Source organism: Balaenoptera musculus, chromosome 11, assembly GCF_009873245.2.
Source record: "Balaenoptera musculus isolate JJ_BM4_2016_0621 chromosome 11, mBalMus1.pri.v3, whole genome shotgun sequence".
NCBI lineage: Eukaryota > Metazoa > Chordata > Mammalia > Artiodactyla > Balaenopteridae > Balaenoptera > Balaenoptera musculus.
The window spans coordinates 96,674,025-96,691,940 of record NC_045795.1 but is presented as its reverse complement, the minus strand read 5'-3'; the positions used below and the strand labels follow the sequence as shown (position 1 = coordinate 96,691,940).

The 17,916-nt window shown below is 50.3% G+C and overlaps 1 protein-coding gene across 1 annotated transcript in view; it reads left to right on the top strand.

Annotated features, from left to right (window-relative positions):
• Nucleotides 1–16,300, top strand: part of LHFPL4 (LHFPL tetraspan subfamily member 4) — a 30,104-nt gene extending 13,804 nt beyond the window's left edge. The window contains exons 3-4 of the mRNA XM_036870312.1: nucleotides 10,610–10,846; nucleotides 14,233–16,300. Coding sequence (XP_036726207.1) covers nucleotides 10,610–10,846; nucleotides 14,233–14,333 — 338 coding nt within the window. The 3' untranslated portion in view covers nucleotides 14,334–16,300. The remainder of the gene's footprint in view (nucleotides 1–10,609; nucleotides 10,847–14,232) is intronic.
• The last annotated feature ends 1,616 nt before the right edge of the window (nucleotides 16,301–17,916 follow it).

Below are 17,916 nucleotides of genomic sequence, written 5' to 3'. Positions count from 1 at the left end.
TCTTATGGTAGTAATTTGTCTTTCTTTTATGAATGAGGTCGAGCATCTTTTATATATACAGGCCGACCTCATTTTATTGCAATTTACTTTAGTACACCTCACAGATATTGCCTTTTTTTTTTTTTTTTAAACAAATTGAAGGTTTGTGGCAACCCTGTGTTGAGCAAGTCTATCGGTGCCATTTTTCCAAATAGCATTTGCTACCCTTTGTGTCTCTGTGTCACCTTTTGGTAATTCTCACAATATTTCATACTTTTTCATTGTTATATTTGTTATGGGTGATCTGTGATCAGTGATCTTTGTAATTGTTTTGGCATTGTTTTAGCTATAAAGTATTTTAAAATTAAGTTTGTACATTTTTTTAGACATAATGCTATTGCACACTTAATAGACTACAGTATAGTGTAAACATAACTTTTATATGCACTGGGAAACCAAAAAAAAATTTGTGTGACTCGCTTTATTGTGATATTTGCTTTATTGTGGAGGTCTGGAACTGCACCCGCAATATCTCCAAGGTGTACCTGTATGTTTTCTGTAAACTGTCAGTTCAGAAATATTTTTCTACCAAGCTAATGGTATTTTTCCTCTTTGATTTGTAAGAACTCTTTATAAATTAAAAAAGTTAGCTCTTTGTGATATGTTACAAATATTGTCTCCCAGCTTATCTTTTGACTTTGTCTATGGATGTTTTCCCCATGGTGAAATTTGTTTTTTCTCAACACAAGCAAATCATCAGTTCCCTCCTATATGGCTCCTGAGTGTAGCATAATACCTAGAATGGCCTTGGAGTGTTTTGAGCAGGGGGGGAATCATAGATCTGGTTGTTGGTAGAGAGGATGGGCTGGAGGTGTCAAGAGGATGAGGGCTGAACTATTCTTATTCTGACAGCCTCTTATTTTTGTCTTACTCTTTTCATTCCATTTCATGTTATTCATCATTATCAACCTTTTATCCCAGAGCCGTTTAATGGCATAAGGAGAGCCCTGGATCAGGAGTCTGGGCTGGCACATAGTAGGTGCTTAATAAGTGTCTACTGAATGAATGAATGATGAGCTCTTTTTTTTTTTTTTTTTTTTTTTGCCGTGCAGTGCAGCATATGGGATCTTAGTTCCCTGACTAGGGATCGAACCTGTGCTCCCTGCATTGGGAGCGTGGAGTCTTAACCACTGGACCGCCAGGGAAGTCCCTGAATGATAATCTCTGATTTAAGTCCTAGCTCCACCACCCGCTCCTTTGGAGGCAGCATATTCATCAGTCAGCCAACCTAAATTTGAATCCTGAGTGTGGCATTACCAACTAAGTGTCCTTTGGAAGGTTATACAATTTCTGACTCTAAGTTTCCTCCTCTATAAAATGGGGACTATAATGGTTAGTAACTAGCTCATGGGGCTGTTAAAGGATTGATTGAGAATGTGTGTACACACCCTGGCACAAAGGAAACCCAATTTGCCAAATAGCAATTGTTATTAGCTGTCGTGTGAGTTTCGTCATAACCCTTTGGTTCCAACATTCCATGTTCTGTGCTACAAACCAGGGAGGAAAGGTTGAAAAGTGGGGAGAACTGGGAAATACACCTGGAAAAGCAGGGGAGCTCTGAAAGTTGGGCCTTGGAGTTTGGGGTCTTATTCTTAGGTTATGGGCAATTACTTACAGGCATGGGAATGACCAGGGCCAGATGTTTAGGAAGATGACTTGGGGACTTCCCTGGTGTTCCAGTGGTTAAGAATCCGCCTGCCAATGCAGGGGACATGGGTTGGAGCCCTGGTCTGGGACGATCCTACATGCCACAGAGCAACTAAGCCCATGTGCCACAACTACTGAGCCTGCGCTCTAGAGCCTGCGAGCCGCAACTACTGAGCCCACGTGCCACAACTACTGAAGCCTGCACACCTAGAGCCCGTGCTCTGCCACAAGAGAAGCCACCACAATGAGAAGCCCGCGCACCGCAACCAAGAGTAGCCCCCGCTCGCCGCAACTAGAGAAAGCCTGTGAGCAGCAACGAAGACCCAGTGCAGCCAAAAATAAATAAATTTTAGGGCTTCCCTGGTGGCGCAGTGGTTGAGAATCTGCCTGCCAATGCAGGGGACGCGGGTTTGAGCCCTGGTCTGGGAAGATCCCACATGCCGCGGAGCAACTGGGCCCGTGAGCCACAGCTACTGAGCCTGCGCGTCTGGAGCCTGTGCTCCGCAACAAGAGAGGCCGCGATGGTGAGAGGCCCGCGCACCGCGATGAAGGGTGGCCCCCGCTCGCCACAACTAGAGAAAGCCCTCGCATAGAAACGAAGACCCAGCACAGCCAAGATTAAATAAATAAATAAATAAAATTTAAAAAAAAATATAAATAAATAAATAAATAAATAAATTTTAAAAAAAGAAAAGAAAGATGACTTGGGCAGTTGCTGCAGGGAAAGGACTGATGGAGGCCTGATGGGAGACCAGGAGCCTGGGGGGAAAGCAGTGGCAGTGGTCCAGGTGAGTGGGGCTGAGGCCGGGGGACGGGAGGAGGAGAAAACTGGAGACCTATTTAGGCGCCCAGGAGGTGTGTGTGTGTGGGGCGGGGTGAGGACAGGCAGGCCTTGCAGATGACCCAAGGTCCTCTAGTTGAACGATTTGGTCTTGGAATGACATTCCCAAAGGACACAGAAGGGAGATCCGCTCAGTCTGGGAAATGCTGAATTTGCGGTCCCTATGAGACCCACAGGGGGAGGGCTCTGACCAGCTGTTGGCTATTCTGGCCTCGAACCGAGGAAAGAGGTCTCAGCTGGAGATGTTAGATGTCAGTCTGAGTGTGGGTGAAATTGCCCGGGGAGAGCGTGTAGAGGGAAAGGAGGAGACAGCCTCGAAACACCAACCTTTAAGATGCAGGTGGAGGAGGAGCCAGAAAAGGCGGCTTGGAGAGAGGCGCCAGAGCAGCTGCTCAAATTAGCAACAGAGAAACTGAGAAGAACAGCCTTGAGAAAGGACGGCTGCCTGGAGGAGCCAGAGGGGCCGGGAAGGGATGGAGCCACCTGGATGGGCCTGGGCCAGACTGGAGGAGTGAGACAGGATGCGGGGAGAGCGGCGGGAGGGTTCTGACCGAGCCCTTGAGTGTGGCAGAGCCGAGCCAGGGTAGCGGGGGATGCAGCGGATTCAAAGGTGGTCAGGAGGCTGTGTGTGGGCTCCACGCAGGCTGGGCCCAGGGGTGGTGGAGTAAATACTGTTCCCACATAATTACCACACAAAGCGATGGGTGTCCCATCTCTCCATAACAGCATCTGTGACAACAGATACAATTATGTGTGTTCCTAACAGTCCCCCTACTAAACAGTAGTCTCCTCAAGATCAGGAACCACCAGCCGGGGACTGAATGGCTTGGAGGAGGTGTCCCAGGGAGGGGGAACAGTGAGTGCCAAGCCCTCCAGGGGGGCTGAACTAGAAATGTTGTTAGGGTTAGGGTTAGAAGGGAGGCCCAGGGTGGCTGGAGTGTATGGATCGAGAGGCCGAATGGCTTGGGGGAAAGTGGGGTGAGCCTGTGGGTCACACAGGCCAGGACCGGGCATCAGGGTTTATCCTGAGCGTAGTGGGAAGCTTTTGAAGGGTGTTGAGCAGGGGAGTGGCACCACCTGCTTTGGGCAGCTCACTCTGGATGCTGAGTGGAGAACAGATGATGGGGCAAGGATGAGAGCAGAGAAGCTAGTTAGGAGGCCACTGCGGTCTTCCAGGAGGGAGATCATGGCAGCTTGGACAGATGGTGGCAGTGGAGATGGAGAAAAGAGGTCAGTCCGAGATATTTTTTGGAGGTCAAGCCAGTCGGCCTTGCAAGTGGACTGGATTGGGGGTGAGGGAAGTGGAGGAGTCAGGGTGTCCCCGTAATCTGGGTGCTGGATGGGGTGTAGGGAGCCCAGGCACGAGAGTCCCGTCCCCTCCGAGCTCCCCAGCTGATGGAAGCACTAAGATTGGGCCTGGATCTTCAAATCCAGCAGGCGGGGTTGACTGTTAGGGGAGGTCTGGTCTCCCTTGTACGATAAGCCCCTGCCCTGGGGGGCAGGACAGAGCTGGTGCGAGGGACGTGAGGACAACCTCCTTCTTAGGGTGTGTGTGTGGGGGGTGTCTCCCTACAGCCCCCTAGCGCACCGGGCCTGGGGAGGCTCTTCCTTGGAAAGCTGTGGTCGCGGTGCCACCGCAGGTCCTTCTCCGGGCTTCTCTCAGCCCCCAAATCAGCCTGGTTCTTTCTAGAAAAACCTTCCTAAATGTGAGGTAGGGACTCATAGAAGATACAGGATACAAGCAGCCATCCGTGCATTCTGTGCTATACTGCTTCTCTTTTTCACCTTTTCTAGGACTTTTACAGCTTTGTAAAATTATCATTGTTCTTTGTACAAAAATTGGAGAATATAGGTGACCAAGATTACACACATAATCTCACTCTCCCAGAAACAGTCAACTTAACTGTTGGTCTGCAGTCGTAACAGTATAGAGTACTGGTTATGAGCAGGCTCTGGAGCCAGACTGTCTGGGTCCAAATCCTGGTTCTGTAACTTACCAGCTGTGTGACCTTGGATAACTTGGATGACATCTCTGTGCCTCTGTGTCCTCAACTGTAAAAAGAAGATAATAATAGTACCTATTCCACAGAGCGTTGTGGGGATTAAATGAAGTAATGTGTGTAAAATACATAGCATAGTACCTGATGTGGTAAATTTTATATAACTATTTGCTATAACTATGTAAGTATTTCTTCCCAAAATGAAATTATATTGTACATTATTTTTCACATCCTTTTGAAACCTAACATATCATAAATATTTTCTGTATCATTAAATCTTCCTCAGTATAGTTTAGTAGGGGAGTAGTATTCCATGATATGAAAGAATATTCCCGTGTTGTTGGATAATTAGTTGCTTCTTTCTTTCCTTCCTTCTTTTATTATTTCTCCCTCTCCTCCTCCCTTGTTTTCCTCCTCTCTTCTTTCTTCTCTTTCTTGCAAATAAAGATGTGATAGACATCCTCATAGCTAAATCTTAGAGCAGATCCTTGAGCATTTTCTTAGAATAAATTCCTAGAAATTGGCAAGCTCAGTCAAAAGGGGTCTAGAGATTTTCAGTTATGTTTTTTTTGTGATTAATTCATTATTTCTGTGAGTTCCATTTGGCTTGTGCATTGCGATTCTTTGTTGCTTTAATTATTTCATTCCAAGTGAGTGAAAAAATCTCTGGCAATAGTCACTTATTAGTGGTCAACTCCCACATACCTTAAGGTTTCAGTAGGTAACTTATTCACGTGGTCCTGAATTCAAAAGGTGTAGCAGGTTAGCAGTGCAAGGTGTCCGTCCTGTGCTGTCCTTGGCTCCTCAATCCCCTCCTTAGAAGTAACCAGGGTTATCAGTGTATGTTATATAAATGGAATCACAGTTTTCCCCAATGTTATGACTCTAAGAGGCATCTAAGTTGTTGCACGTAGCTGCCATAACAAAATACCATAGACTGGGTGGCTTACATTTATTTTCTCATAGTTCAGGAAACTAGAATTCCAAGACCTAGAATTCCAGACCAGCATGGTCTGGCTCTGGTGAGAGTCCTCTTCTTGGCTTGCAGACGGCCACCTTCTTGCTGTGTCCTCAGGTGGCAGGTGCAGGGAGAGAGCAAGCTCTCTGGTATCTCTTCTTATAAGGGCACTAATCCCATCATGGGGCCCCACTCTCATGACCTCATCTAACCCTAATTATCTTCCCAAGGCCCCTCCCACAAATACTCTCACACTGGAGGTTACAGCTTCAAAATATGACTTTTGTGGGGACACAGTTCAGTCTATATCAAGCCTCTTTGGTGTCTGCTCAGGGACAGAAAGCCCTGGGGGACATCCAATCTGACCCCCTAGTAATGGGTAGCAGCTGGGGTGCATCAGGCATGGAGGGGACAGCTGAGCATAAACAAAGCCCTCCCTTTAGGAGTGATCGGCTCAGTGTATGTCCCTTGAGGATAGTGTAATGGTATCATAATGAAACTCTATTAAAATAGCTAAGCATAAAATGTATAATTAAAAAGCTTTACATAAAGGCACATTTACACCACAAGCTTTAAAGGAAACAAACACCCACGTATATTGTATATTTTCCCTTAACTTCATCACTTTTTTAGTCTCATCCTGAGTTCATTCCCCAAACTCAAGTATTGTTTTTCCTTTTAACTTTCCTTTAGTTGCTTAATTATATTTTAAAAGTGTAAGAGGATTTCATGGCCAGACATAGGTGGCAAAGGACTGGACATAATAATATCATTTTTATCATAAAAGTAATATATGCAAATGTTAAACACTTTCCAGCAGTACAGTAGGGCAGAGAATAAAAAGCAAGTGTCTCCCTCCTTTCCTCTTCCACCCCAGGCAGTGTTTCAGAGGTTCCCATCATTAAGTTGCTTCTGTATTCTTCCAGAAATGTTTATAGACATGCAAGCTTACGTATGTATGTATGCATATTCTTTGAAAAACCAATATTTTAAATTATGGTTTTTTAATTTTAATTTAATTTACATGAATACATTCACTCCGTGAAAAGCTGAAGCATTACAAACAGGCTAAAGTCCCCACCCGCTCCCTGCCCAGAGGCCACCATTGTTATAAACTTAATTTCTATTTTTCCTGATCTTTTTGTGTGCATTTACATACACATCCATGAGGAAAATACGTCGTGTCATTTTCTGTGTTCCCTTTCCTCCCTCACTCCCTTCCTTCCTCTTTCTCTCTCTCTCTTTTTTTTTTTTGGTAAAATATACATAACGTAAAATTTACCATTTTACCCATTCTTAGATGTCCAGTTCTGTGCCATTAAGAACATTCACACTGTTGTGCAACCAGCCTCACCATCTGTCCTCACAACTCTTTTCACATGCAGAACTCTGTCCCCATTAAACACTAACTCCCCATGCCCCGCCCCCAGCCCCTGACAACCAGTATTCTACTTTCCGCCTCTAGGAATCTGACTGCTCTTGGTTCCTCATATAAGTGGAATCATACAATATTTGACCTTTTGTGACTGGCTCATATAATTTAGCATAATGTCCTCAAGATTCCTCCACGTTGTAGCATGTGTCAGAATTTCCTTCCTTTTTAAGGTGCTCTGAGGTGGCTCAGATCATTTGAAGGTAAAAGTATCCAGCTAGAACCTAAGAACAATGTTTTGGTTTTACTATACTTATGTTTATAGTTGCCTTCTATCTATGGTCAATGATCCTGGTTTCCTTTTCTTTGATAGTGATATAAAGCTTACTTTTAAAGTAAATGCCTCTCAGTTGAAAAGTGAGTCTATGGAATTCCCTGGCGGTCCAGTGGTTGGGACTCGGAGCTTTTACTGCTGAGGGCCTGGGTTCAGTCCCTGGTTGGTTGGGGAACTAAGATCCCACAAGCCGCGTGGCACGGCCAAAAAAGTCTATTCAGAGAGAAACATTAAGTAAAGACCTGTCTGGGTTTGAGTACAGAACCCGCCACTTACTAGGTGTGTGACATGGATATGATACTACTTAGTTCCTCTGAGCCTCAGATTTGTTATAGGATTAAATGAGATCACGCATGTTAGGGGCTTCACACCCTGGCACATAGTTAAGCACCCAATACTATTTGTTATCGTTATCATATTATTAATAACAGTAATGTTATTAATCTTAAATTTGTCCAACACCTCCTGGCTGCTTGGGAAGTCAGTTGACTCTAGGGTGACTGGATATCGGTGCCCCATCCGAGGGCCCCTTCCCCTAGACCAGCGGTTCTCAACCAGGGACAGCTTTGCCCCCAAGGGGACATTTGACAGTGTCTTGAGACTTTTTTTTTTTTTATTACTATGACTATGGGTGGTGGGTAGAGGCCAGGGGTGATGCTGTACATCCCACAATGCACCCCACTTACCCCACCCTGCACCCTGCACCTGTGTCTATGCCTTATAGCAGGTGGCTCTTCAGCCACCTCATTATTTCCATAAGAGACTTGAACTTGGACTCCAAAGACCTCAGCCGTGGTTTCCTCATCCAGCACATGGGGATGCTGAAGGCTGCCTTGTCTCTAGTTACTCCACCTCCTGATCATTGAGCCTCTTGATCACCTACCTGGTCTGTGCTGTCCCTAGAGGTCTCTTCCTCTCCTGCGCCAGGTCTCAGGAAACCTGTCTGATTGGCTTTTCTCCACTTGCTTTACTTCTGGGTGTTTGTCGTTCCCAGAGCAGCCTCTGGGGCCCCATAGCCACCACCTAAAACACTGCAGAGTAAAGGAGGCAGAGAGAGTGAGTGAGAGATGGAGAGAGAGGTCCCACACGCCCCCCCACGCCTTCTCTGAGTGCCCTGTCATCCTGGGTCTCCTTCCCGTCGCTCCCTGACATGTATAAATATTCTATTTCTGTGTTGATTTGATTTGATTCGTCTCCACACACCTCTGCTCCTGAGGACAAGAAACCATGACTGGCAGTGTCCCCAGCACCCTGCACAGTGCCTGACACATAGAAGACACTCAGAATTTATTTGTGGAATATATGAAGGGAGAGGCAGAGAGAGGAAAGGGCGAGGGGATAGATAAAGAGAAGGAAGAGAAGCAAGAAAGGCAGAGAGAAGAGGAGGGGTGTTGAATGAATGTCAAATGCTGAGATCTAAGGAGAAAAGGGAAGAGGGAGGGTCAAGACTGAGGATTGAGCCCTGTATAGACTAGCTGGAGAGAGAGGGGGAGGGGTGTGGAGAGAGGGGGGAGGGGTGTGAGAGAGAGGGGGAGGGGTGTGGCGAGAGAGGGGGAGGGGTGTGGAGAGAGAGGGGGAGGGGTGTGAAGAGAGAGGCAAAAAAAGATGAAAAGGGTGGAGAAGAGAAAGGAATGGAGACACACGACTAGAGACACGTAAGTGATGAGGCAGCGAGACAGAGAGAACGTGCAGGCGCAGAGCCCCGGGAGAAAACCTCTTTGAACGCTGAGCTTGCAGAGGGAAGAGGACCACCTGCAGGATACTGCCGCGGTTTCCATGGTGACGGGGATGCTCTGGGCAGGAGAGGAAACACTGTACCCGGGAGAGGAGAAGGAGGGACTGGGTGGGTTTTGCCCCTCCCAGGCTCTTTCCTCACCCCTGCCTCAAGCTGGAGATTCAGGGCTGAGGATGGGGAGGTGGGAGTGCAGCCCCCCCGCCCCCGACCCCTCAAAGGACCCTGCGGATGTGAAGGACTTAGGCGCCTCCTCTCCCACTCCTCCATCCCTGGCATTTGACCCTCCTCCCCTCTCCAGGGTCCTGGAGGGTCCTGAAAAGTGTTAGGGAAATATGGGAAGGTGGCTGGGTCAAGCCCTCTCCGTAGGCTCCTCCTCTCTTCCCACCCCATAATTGCTAGAGCGCCCCTGGGCTCCATCCTGGGCCTTCTCTTCAGTTTCCATAACATCCAGTCCCAGGGATTTACATGCCCACAGCGCCCACATTTATATCTCCAGCCCTGATTTCTCCCTGAGTTTCCTTCTCCATTTGGGTATCTAAAGGGCATCTGCAAACTTGTTGAATTCTTTAACTCACCAAGCTCATTCTTGCCTCAGGGCTTTTTTGCATTTGCCATTCCCTTTGCCACGAGCTCTTTTCCCCAGCCATTTATTAGAGGTGTCTTTCACTCGAGCTAGGAATTGTCTTGGAGAAGGTGAGCGCGTTGGAGAGGGGAGGAAGGCCTGCTCCAACGTGTGTGTGTGTGTGTGTGTGTGTGTGTGTGTGTGTGTGAGATCACAGTGCTGTCAGGGGCGCCCTGTGTCAGTATAAGGAGCGCACCCTAGGGGAGTGCAGAAGGACTGTCCTGTTAGCAGGTTGGGGTGAGGCCAGAGGAGGCAGAACTCGAGGCAGGGAAGAGTCTGTGCCGTGGGGAGCACTTCCTCGTACGGTAGATGAGGGAAAGAGATGGCAAAGCCAGGTGTCCCCCTCCCCACCCTGGCAACGAGATGTGCCTCCTAGACAGTGGGCAGAACTGACTGCCACTCCCACTTTGTCATCACTGTCATCTAAAACCCAGGTTGAGCACCTGTGGGCCTGCCGGGGGGTCAAGGGCCCCTCTGCCCCAACCTGAGCCTTGTGGTGACCTCAGGTCTCAGACACAGTAACCTAGTCGCTGGCGGACTGTCAGGCACTAAAAAGGGCAACATAAAGCCAGTAGACATAGTCAAAAACTCTCACTGCCAGGAGGGGAAGGTCACAGCTGGAGGTGGCCTACTGAGCCCGGAAAATGGCTCTCAATAAAAATTTGTTGAGTAAATGACAAAAATAAACAATACAGAATGGTGAGGATGGGAGAGGGTAAGCATGGCCAAGATGCTAAAGGGAGCTGAAGGAGGTGACCCTGGTTTGCTATTTTCTCCTATTTCCAGGAAGGCTTCCTGGAGGAGGAGTTGATTTGATGGGGGCAGGCGATGGCATTGTGTTTTGGAAAGTTTCTGCTCCCCAAGGCATGAGGCCCTCCCAGGGTCTAGAGTTTCTGGATCCACAGGAGGTGGTTCACAAGCTCTTGGGTTGATGGGCGGTGTGGGAGGGCGGGGCCCAGCCTCAGGGGGCCTCCTGGTGGTCCTCAGGCTCTGGGAAGTAATCTTCCCCTTCTCTCTTCCTTCCTGACCCTGGCGGTGGGCTCGGTCTGGCGCCCCCTCAGCTCTGTGCCTTGTGCTGGGCTGCATGATCTTCCCCGACGGCTGGGACGCCGAGACGATCCGGGACATGTGCGGGGCCAAGACTGGGAAGTACTCCCTGGGGGACTGTTCGGTGCGCTGGGCATACATCCTGGCCATCATCGGCATCCTCAACGCCCTCATCCTCTCCTTCCTTGCCTTCGTGCTGGGCAACCGGCAAACGGACCTGCTGCAGGAGGAGCTCAAGCAGGAGAACAAAGGTGAGCGGGCGCGCGCTTCCGGGTGGGCGGCTGGCGGTCGTGGGGTGCGGAGGTGGGCGAGGCCGGCCCCGCCAGGCGGGGCACCTTCAAAGTCAAGTGAAGCACAAGTTGGAAACCTTATAGAGAGGCCGACTGCCTGGGAGACAGTTGGAGGTTATCCCTCAAATCCGAACATTTGCACACCTGACCCAGCAAACCCTCCCATGAATATAAACCCAGGAAAAATGTACATGAATGCTCTTGGCCGCAGTTTCAAAATAGCAAACACTAAAAACCACCTAAATGGCCATTGACAGGAGGATGGATAAATATATGGTGATACATTCACATCACAGAATTGTTTACAACTGTGGAAATGAATGAACGTGTTATATGTAACGGAATGAATGGATACATCCTGGAAACATAATATTGAGAGAGAGGGGAAAAAATAGAATTCCAGAAGATGACAGTGAGATAATTTTTTTGAGTTAACAAACTAAGTAACACTATGCTAAATACAGTTTAAATATATATATATATATGGTAATATTGCATGTTTTTTAAAAAAGCAAAGAAATGATCAATACAAAAGGTATCATGGTGGTTCTCTGTAGCTGGGATGGAAGCAGGGAAGCAAGGACATGAGGTGGGGGACAGGTGGGTGTGTACAAACTATTGGCGAGTTAAGTACTTGCATGGTGAGCCCACAGATGTTTGGTGCAGTATGCTTTATACCTAGTATAGTACACAAATTTTGTATGTATCAGGTAACATTAATACACAATAAAGAAAAAATTGACATCTAAGGCCAGAGTCTCAGGGATAACCACTGTTATCAGATGCTTATCTATGTATCTACGTATGTCCCTTTGTGAAATATATGGTAGTGTTACGTGCTAATATAGGAGAGGCATCCTGCAAAACAAATCCCTCCTCAGATTGCTTTTTGTGCTCAACTCTAGAGCACGTCTTAAAGATCTTTATCATTTTGTGGAGAACCATCTTGTCCTTTTTATCCAATGCCTAGCATTACATAAGACGAAGGAATTATAGTTTCTTAACTGTTCTCCTTGTAGGGGCTGTTAGGGAGGTTCCCAGGTTTTTACTATTACTGGCAATGCTACAATGACCATCTTTGTCTTTGCCTTCTGTTTTCTTGGTGTCTTTCCAGAAGTGGAATTGCGCTCTCACAATTGTAATGCTAATTCCAGATTGCTCTCTAAAGGAAGGTCGGTCCTCTGACCCAGGGGCCCATGCTGCCCCTAGAGAAAGGGGAGACACCCCGTCTGTCTGGGTGCCCGTGTTCTGCCATGGGAAATCGGATTTCGTAGTCTCACCCTTCCTTGAGCTCTTAGCGTGTGCTGGGTGTATGTTCATCACTTTCCTTTAATTACATTCATCTCTTGGAGCCTCTTATCTGTAAAATGGGGATAATGATAGTGAGGGTTATTATCTCATTTGGCAGGAGTTACTCTAGTATTGTGGTGTGAATACCCTTGGACTGTGAAGGCAGGTTGTCTGTGTTGGAAGCAGGTTGAGCTAAGAAATGAATTCACCTCTTTGAGCCTCAGTTTCCTGCACTACCTAAAATGAGGGTGGTGAAAAAAAAAAAAAAGTAAGACTCACGTCCTTTTTATCCCCCGAGGGTATTCAGAGACCTGATCTATGGAGTGGTCCATAGTCTCCATCCTCTTCCCAGTACAACTGGACTTGGATACAAATAGGCACACCAGATGACCGGAAGGACACCTGACCCAGTGCTAAGCACTGACACCCAGATTCTACCTGACTCACCCCACCTGAGCCCTGTCCAGGCCTGCACTGTCCCCCAGTCCCCACCATCTATGCACATTCCAGAACAACCCCTCAGAACTGTCGTCATAAGATGGGACAAGGGATGGGGAGAGGTGCTCCAGCTTCAGAACAACCCTTTCCTTTCATCCTCCTGAGAAGCCTCCTAATCCAAGTCAGGTGTTTCACATCCTAGAGGCATCTATTGCCGACCCTTGTCCCAATCCATGTTCTCCATGAGGCCTCCTCCTCTGCCTCCCCATGGCAGGGAGGGCTCAGCCTCCAGTCTAACATGTCTTGGAGGTGACAGTGGAGTAAGAGAAAGAAGAAAAGAGCAGAATTTGTCTCATGAATCAGCACTCTCCCAACTGTGGTTTATGTAAAAAGTTTCAGAGCACCAAATAATATTGAGGGTTTCACAGCCCATTTCAGGTAATGTTATGTTTGGTAAATTTAACATGTTTTACATGGAGGTTACCAACTGCTATATAAAGTGTTTCTTAAATTAGAAAAAAATTGTTTGCTAATACTTTCACAAAATATAAGTCAAGTCATTCTGCTCTACACCTCCAACTTCTATAGTACTGTATGTCAATTATATCTCAATAAAACTGGAAGAAAAATAAGGGAAAAACAAAAAAACAAAAAACGAGGGTGGTGAGAATGGTACCACCTAACAGGGCTGTCCTGCAAGGAAGAAAGGTTGTGCCTATAACGGGGCAGCGGTGAATGCTCAGTGAAAGCTTTCACTCCTCACAGCTCCCCATCAGGCAGGCATCATGACCACCATTTCATAAATGAGAAAGCCGAGGTCTGGAGAGGTCCAGTAACTTGCCCAAGGTTACCTAAGTGGTGGAGCCAGGATTTGAGGTCCAAGTCCAAAGGCCAGGCTCTTTCCTGCTTCCAGTCCCCTTTTCAGGGCCCTCCTGGGCTGCTAAGCTGTCCTTCTCTGAGGCTCCTGTCCCTGGAGACACTGGCACCTGGTGGTTGCTATGGTCTTGGTGTGAGGTCGGAGCCTACCCTCTGGTGGCAGCTTCCAGAAGTGCAAGACTAAGACAGCCACGTGGCCTTTCCGAAGAGGTTTGGGGTTGTGACTGGTGTGAGGTTGGCCCACTCAGCGTCCTCTCCTTCCTCCCCAAAGCGCCCTAACAGCTCAGTGTTAAAAGTGACATAAGGGAGCCCCAGTTTGCCTTCCTTCAGCATCTGGGGATTTCCTTCCCTCACTGGGAGCTCAAGGTCAGTGAGCCTCACCATTCAGTTCTGAGCCAAAGACCTCTGGAAGAAAAGTAAGCTATATGTTGGTGTCATTTCCACTATTTACTATGTGCCAGACACTGTGCAAAGCCCTCGGCTGGCATTATTTACATCTTTTTAACCCCTCAGAATCACTCTGTGAAGAAGTAGGCTATTATGTTCATTTTACAGATGAGGAAATTGGGGCTCAGAGAGGTTGAATGGCTGGCTCAAGGCCTTCCAGCTAGTCAGGGCTGGCTGCATTTCAGAACCTGGGCAGCCCACCCCTCTGCCCAGCTTTGCCCTGAGGAGTGGCTGACGGAGCCCCAGTGCCGGGCGGCCTCTGACTTTCTCCAATTCTCTCTCTCTCTCTCTCTTAGATTTTGTGGGCTCTACAGTAAGCTCTGTGTTGCGGCCAGGGGGTGATGTCTCTGGATGGGGAGTCCTCCCCTGTCCCGTCGCTCACTCACAGGGACCCTGAAGGCCGGGATCACAGCCCAGGAATTGACCTGCCCTCAGCTTGTCCTGTCTCCTGCCCTCTCATCCCTCCATTCACGCTCTGAGGGAAGACCCCGATCTTGGACTGACCTCACCTGCTACCTGCCTGCGAGCTCCGGGCTTTGAAGAGAGGCTGGGGCTGGGATGCAGCCTGAGGGAGGGGAGAGGCCCTGCAGAGCCTGGGAGGGTCTGGGTCTGCACCTCCCTCAACTGACCTAAGGGAGACAGCCCCCAGTCCCTGGCCTCCTCTTCCCCTCCAGCCTGGCCAGGGCCCTGCAGAGCCTTCAGGGGAAGGAGATGCCGTGGCTCCCCCACCAGGCTCCCTCAGTCTGGAGGGCTGCTGCCTGGCTCTGTCCTCGCCTCCTCTGGTCCCCGCCTCCTGCAGAAACTTATCCAAGACACTGCTCCAGGGCAGCACACTGGACTCTTTCCTATCTTTTTTGTTTGGCCGATGATGGTTCCATCATCTCGTCACAGAGCTCCAGGACCCACCGGCCTCCCTGGGGCCTCTCTGCTCCTGCTCCAGCCTGGTCCCAGCTCTCCCAAAGGAGTCTGAGCTGCACCGAGGGAGAAAGCACAGGGCCTTCTGGTCAGATGCTGGCTGGGGCCCTGTCCATGCGGACTCTGAGCCAAGACAGGCAGGCTCTGGAGGCAGCGCTTGGACTCCTGTCTTGATGGCGCTTGGCCTCTGCAGCTGGGGCTGGAAGTAGCTCTGGGGCTGGCCTGGCCTCCTCCCTGCTCGGATGGCTCACCAGTGACTGGACCCTTGACCCCGGCCTGTTTTGTACAGCATAGACTTCTTGGCCCTGTTGTCAGGGTTGGGGAGAGGCGCCCATGAGTAGGGAATTAGGGGATGCGTCGCCCCTCTGCCCCTTCTCGTGCTGTCCCCCCACCCCCTTCTGCCAAGGGCAGAGACTGTCTTGCCTCTTTGATACTTTTCTGCATAACTTGAACTTGCAGGTCACCTCTGAACAGGGTACCCCCTGTCCCCATCCCCAGGCCTCGTAACCCTCTCCCCACCTCTTCCTCCTCCCTGCCCACCTCTCGCCTTGCGGTTTGCCCAGGGTCTGCAACCTGGTGGGCACGCTTGGAGCCGAGGCATGAGTGTGTGTGTGTGTGTGTGCGCGTGTAGGTGTGTGGGGGGCAGATGAAGAGTCTTCTCTCCCCCTCTCCTCCCACCGTGGGGACATCTCCCCCTCCTGCAGGGAGCACAGGAAGGAGACTGCAGGTGTTTCTGACCTCCCCTCACTGCCTTGGGGACCCGGTGGTAGAGCCATCTGGCTTGGGGCTTGGACAGCCCCTTCCAGCCCCCATTTTGGCGGCCGGTTGGCTTCATCTCGTGTGCCTACTTCTGTCTCCAGGCACTGGCTGCCTGGCCTATTGTGGAGGGGGGGCATGAGGCCCCTGCAGGCTCAGTGGGGAAGCGTGTGGTCTCCATGTCATGTCGGCCTCAGCCCGAGGGAGGAAAGCAGCGAGTGCCATGTATTTGCAGCCTTGTGTTCATTTCCATGGGACCTGGACCTGACAGAGTTTCCAAGACAGACCCTAGAAATCCTCTGCCTGAGTCCCCCATCTGGAGTCACATGCTGGGGCCTGGGAGGGTTCCTGAAACCTGGAACTTACTAAGTCCTGCCCCCCGCCCTCTGTACTCCCTCCTCCTGGGCAGATACCTGCCCCTTGTGCTCTGGTCCCTGCACTGTGCTCCCCTCTCCCCTGCTCCCACCAGGGTCCCGTGCTGAGTGGGAGGGTGAGGGGAGCCTCGTGAAGGTGGGGAGTGGGGTGGCAGAAGTGAGTTCCTCCAAGATCCAAACCAAAGCCCAATGTTGGAGGGCATCAGGGGGAGGGACCAGGAGCAAGGGATTAGAAATGGGAGGAAGGTGACTTCCCTGGCGGGCCAGTGGTTAAGACTCCGCGCTTCCAATGCAGGGGGTGCGGGTTCCATCCCTGGTCGGGGAACTAAGATCCCACATGCCACGTGGTGCGGCCATAAAAAAAAAAAAAGAAATGGGGAGAAGACAGATGGGAGAAAGAGAAGAAGGAGGTGCAGAGACAGGGAGAGAAGGAGGGAGGGAGCCCGACCGAGCGATGGGGGGCGGCGTGGACTTAGAGGGTACAGAGGTGGAGAGAGTGATCAGAGAGGGAGGCGTGATGGATCGAGAACCTGGAGGTGGGAGGGGAGGTGGCCAGAGACAGGAAGGAACGGGGATGGGAAGGAGGCAAAGGGAGAGGTGAGCTGCTGGAGGCCAGGTGCGGGGGGAGAAAGGAAGGGGAAGGAGAGGAGGATAGAGGGGACAGGGCTCGGAGGAAAGGCGAGCAGCTGCTGCGTGCCCACTGTGCGAGGGGAGAGCCTACCACCCACGGGGGCCGCAGACCCCTGTGGGCTGCTGGTGGGAAGGTTAGGACCTGCCTCCTCAGGCGGAGGCGGGGCCCAGGCAGCCATGCCCCACCCCACTGGGGTAGAGGCGCCACACCAAGGGAACCGTCTAGGTGACTGCTGAGCAGGTTCGCGCCACTGGAGTGGGTTAGTGGTAGAGAAAGGGAGGGTGGTTCCCCTGGGGTGGTTGGACAGTGATTCCCTGTTACCATCCACCCAGCCAGCTGCTGTGGGGCAGTGGGAGACGCACCCAGGAGCTTGGGGTTAGGAGGGGAGTGTTGGTGGGGCTGAAGGAACACCAGGGTGCCTTAGGGAAGGGAAAGAGGCTGGAGTGGGTACCAAACCAAAGCCCTGTCCCTGAAGCTTTAGCAGAGGTGGGAGCAGAACGGGAAACAGATGTTTCCACCAGAGACCCCAGGTGAGGCTGAAGTGTCGCCAAGCCAGGGCCCAGATGGCTCTCCGGGGCCAGGAAGCCATCACAGCAAGGATGTCTGTAGTTTGCTCTCACCCACGTCTGGCAACTTGGCTTTAGCCTTCGGGAGGAGGCTGAAGCAGAGATGGTCTGTTCCCAGATCGGTCTCTTGGTCCCTGAAAGACGCTGAGCTTTGAGCGGCCCACTGAGGCACTCCTCCCCAAGCCGTGCCTGGACCAGAGGGATCTGGCATCATCTGGTTTCCTTTGCCTGGTGTGGGACTATCTCAGGAGAGGCCAAGGCAGCTCCAACCTAGTGGGGGTTCAGAGCACTGCTTGCTCAAGTCCTTCCAGGTCTTGGGATGTGTAAACTTTCCTCTCTGGGGACCAGTACCCATGGAGGAAAACACCATGGGTAGGATCAAGATCTTTTTCAGGCCTGCTATAGCCAAGAAGTTGAGAGCTTTTAGACAAGGCTGTAGGGAAAAATTCTTTGGCCACCTTTTGAAGTTCCTACTTGGGCACAGGGGAATCACCCTTCTTCAGCTTCCAGCGTGAACTGAGAAAGGGAAACCCTCTCTCTGGAGAAGCTGGGACCTTCCCAGCACGAGAAACTTCCGCAGGCCCCTGCCTGGCTCAGGGCTAGCCTTCGGGTGGGACTGGAGTTTCCTGAGAAGGGAACAAGGGAGCCACAGTCCTCCCCTGAGCTCTGACCAGCAGAGGGCCTATGCTGTGTGTCATTAGGATAGCTTGGTGTTGTCTACACCCCGTTAGTAAGTTC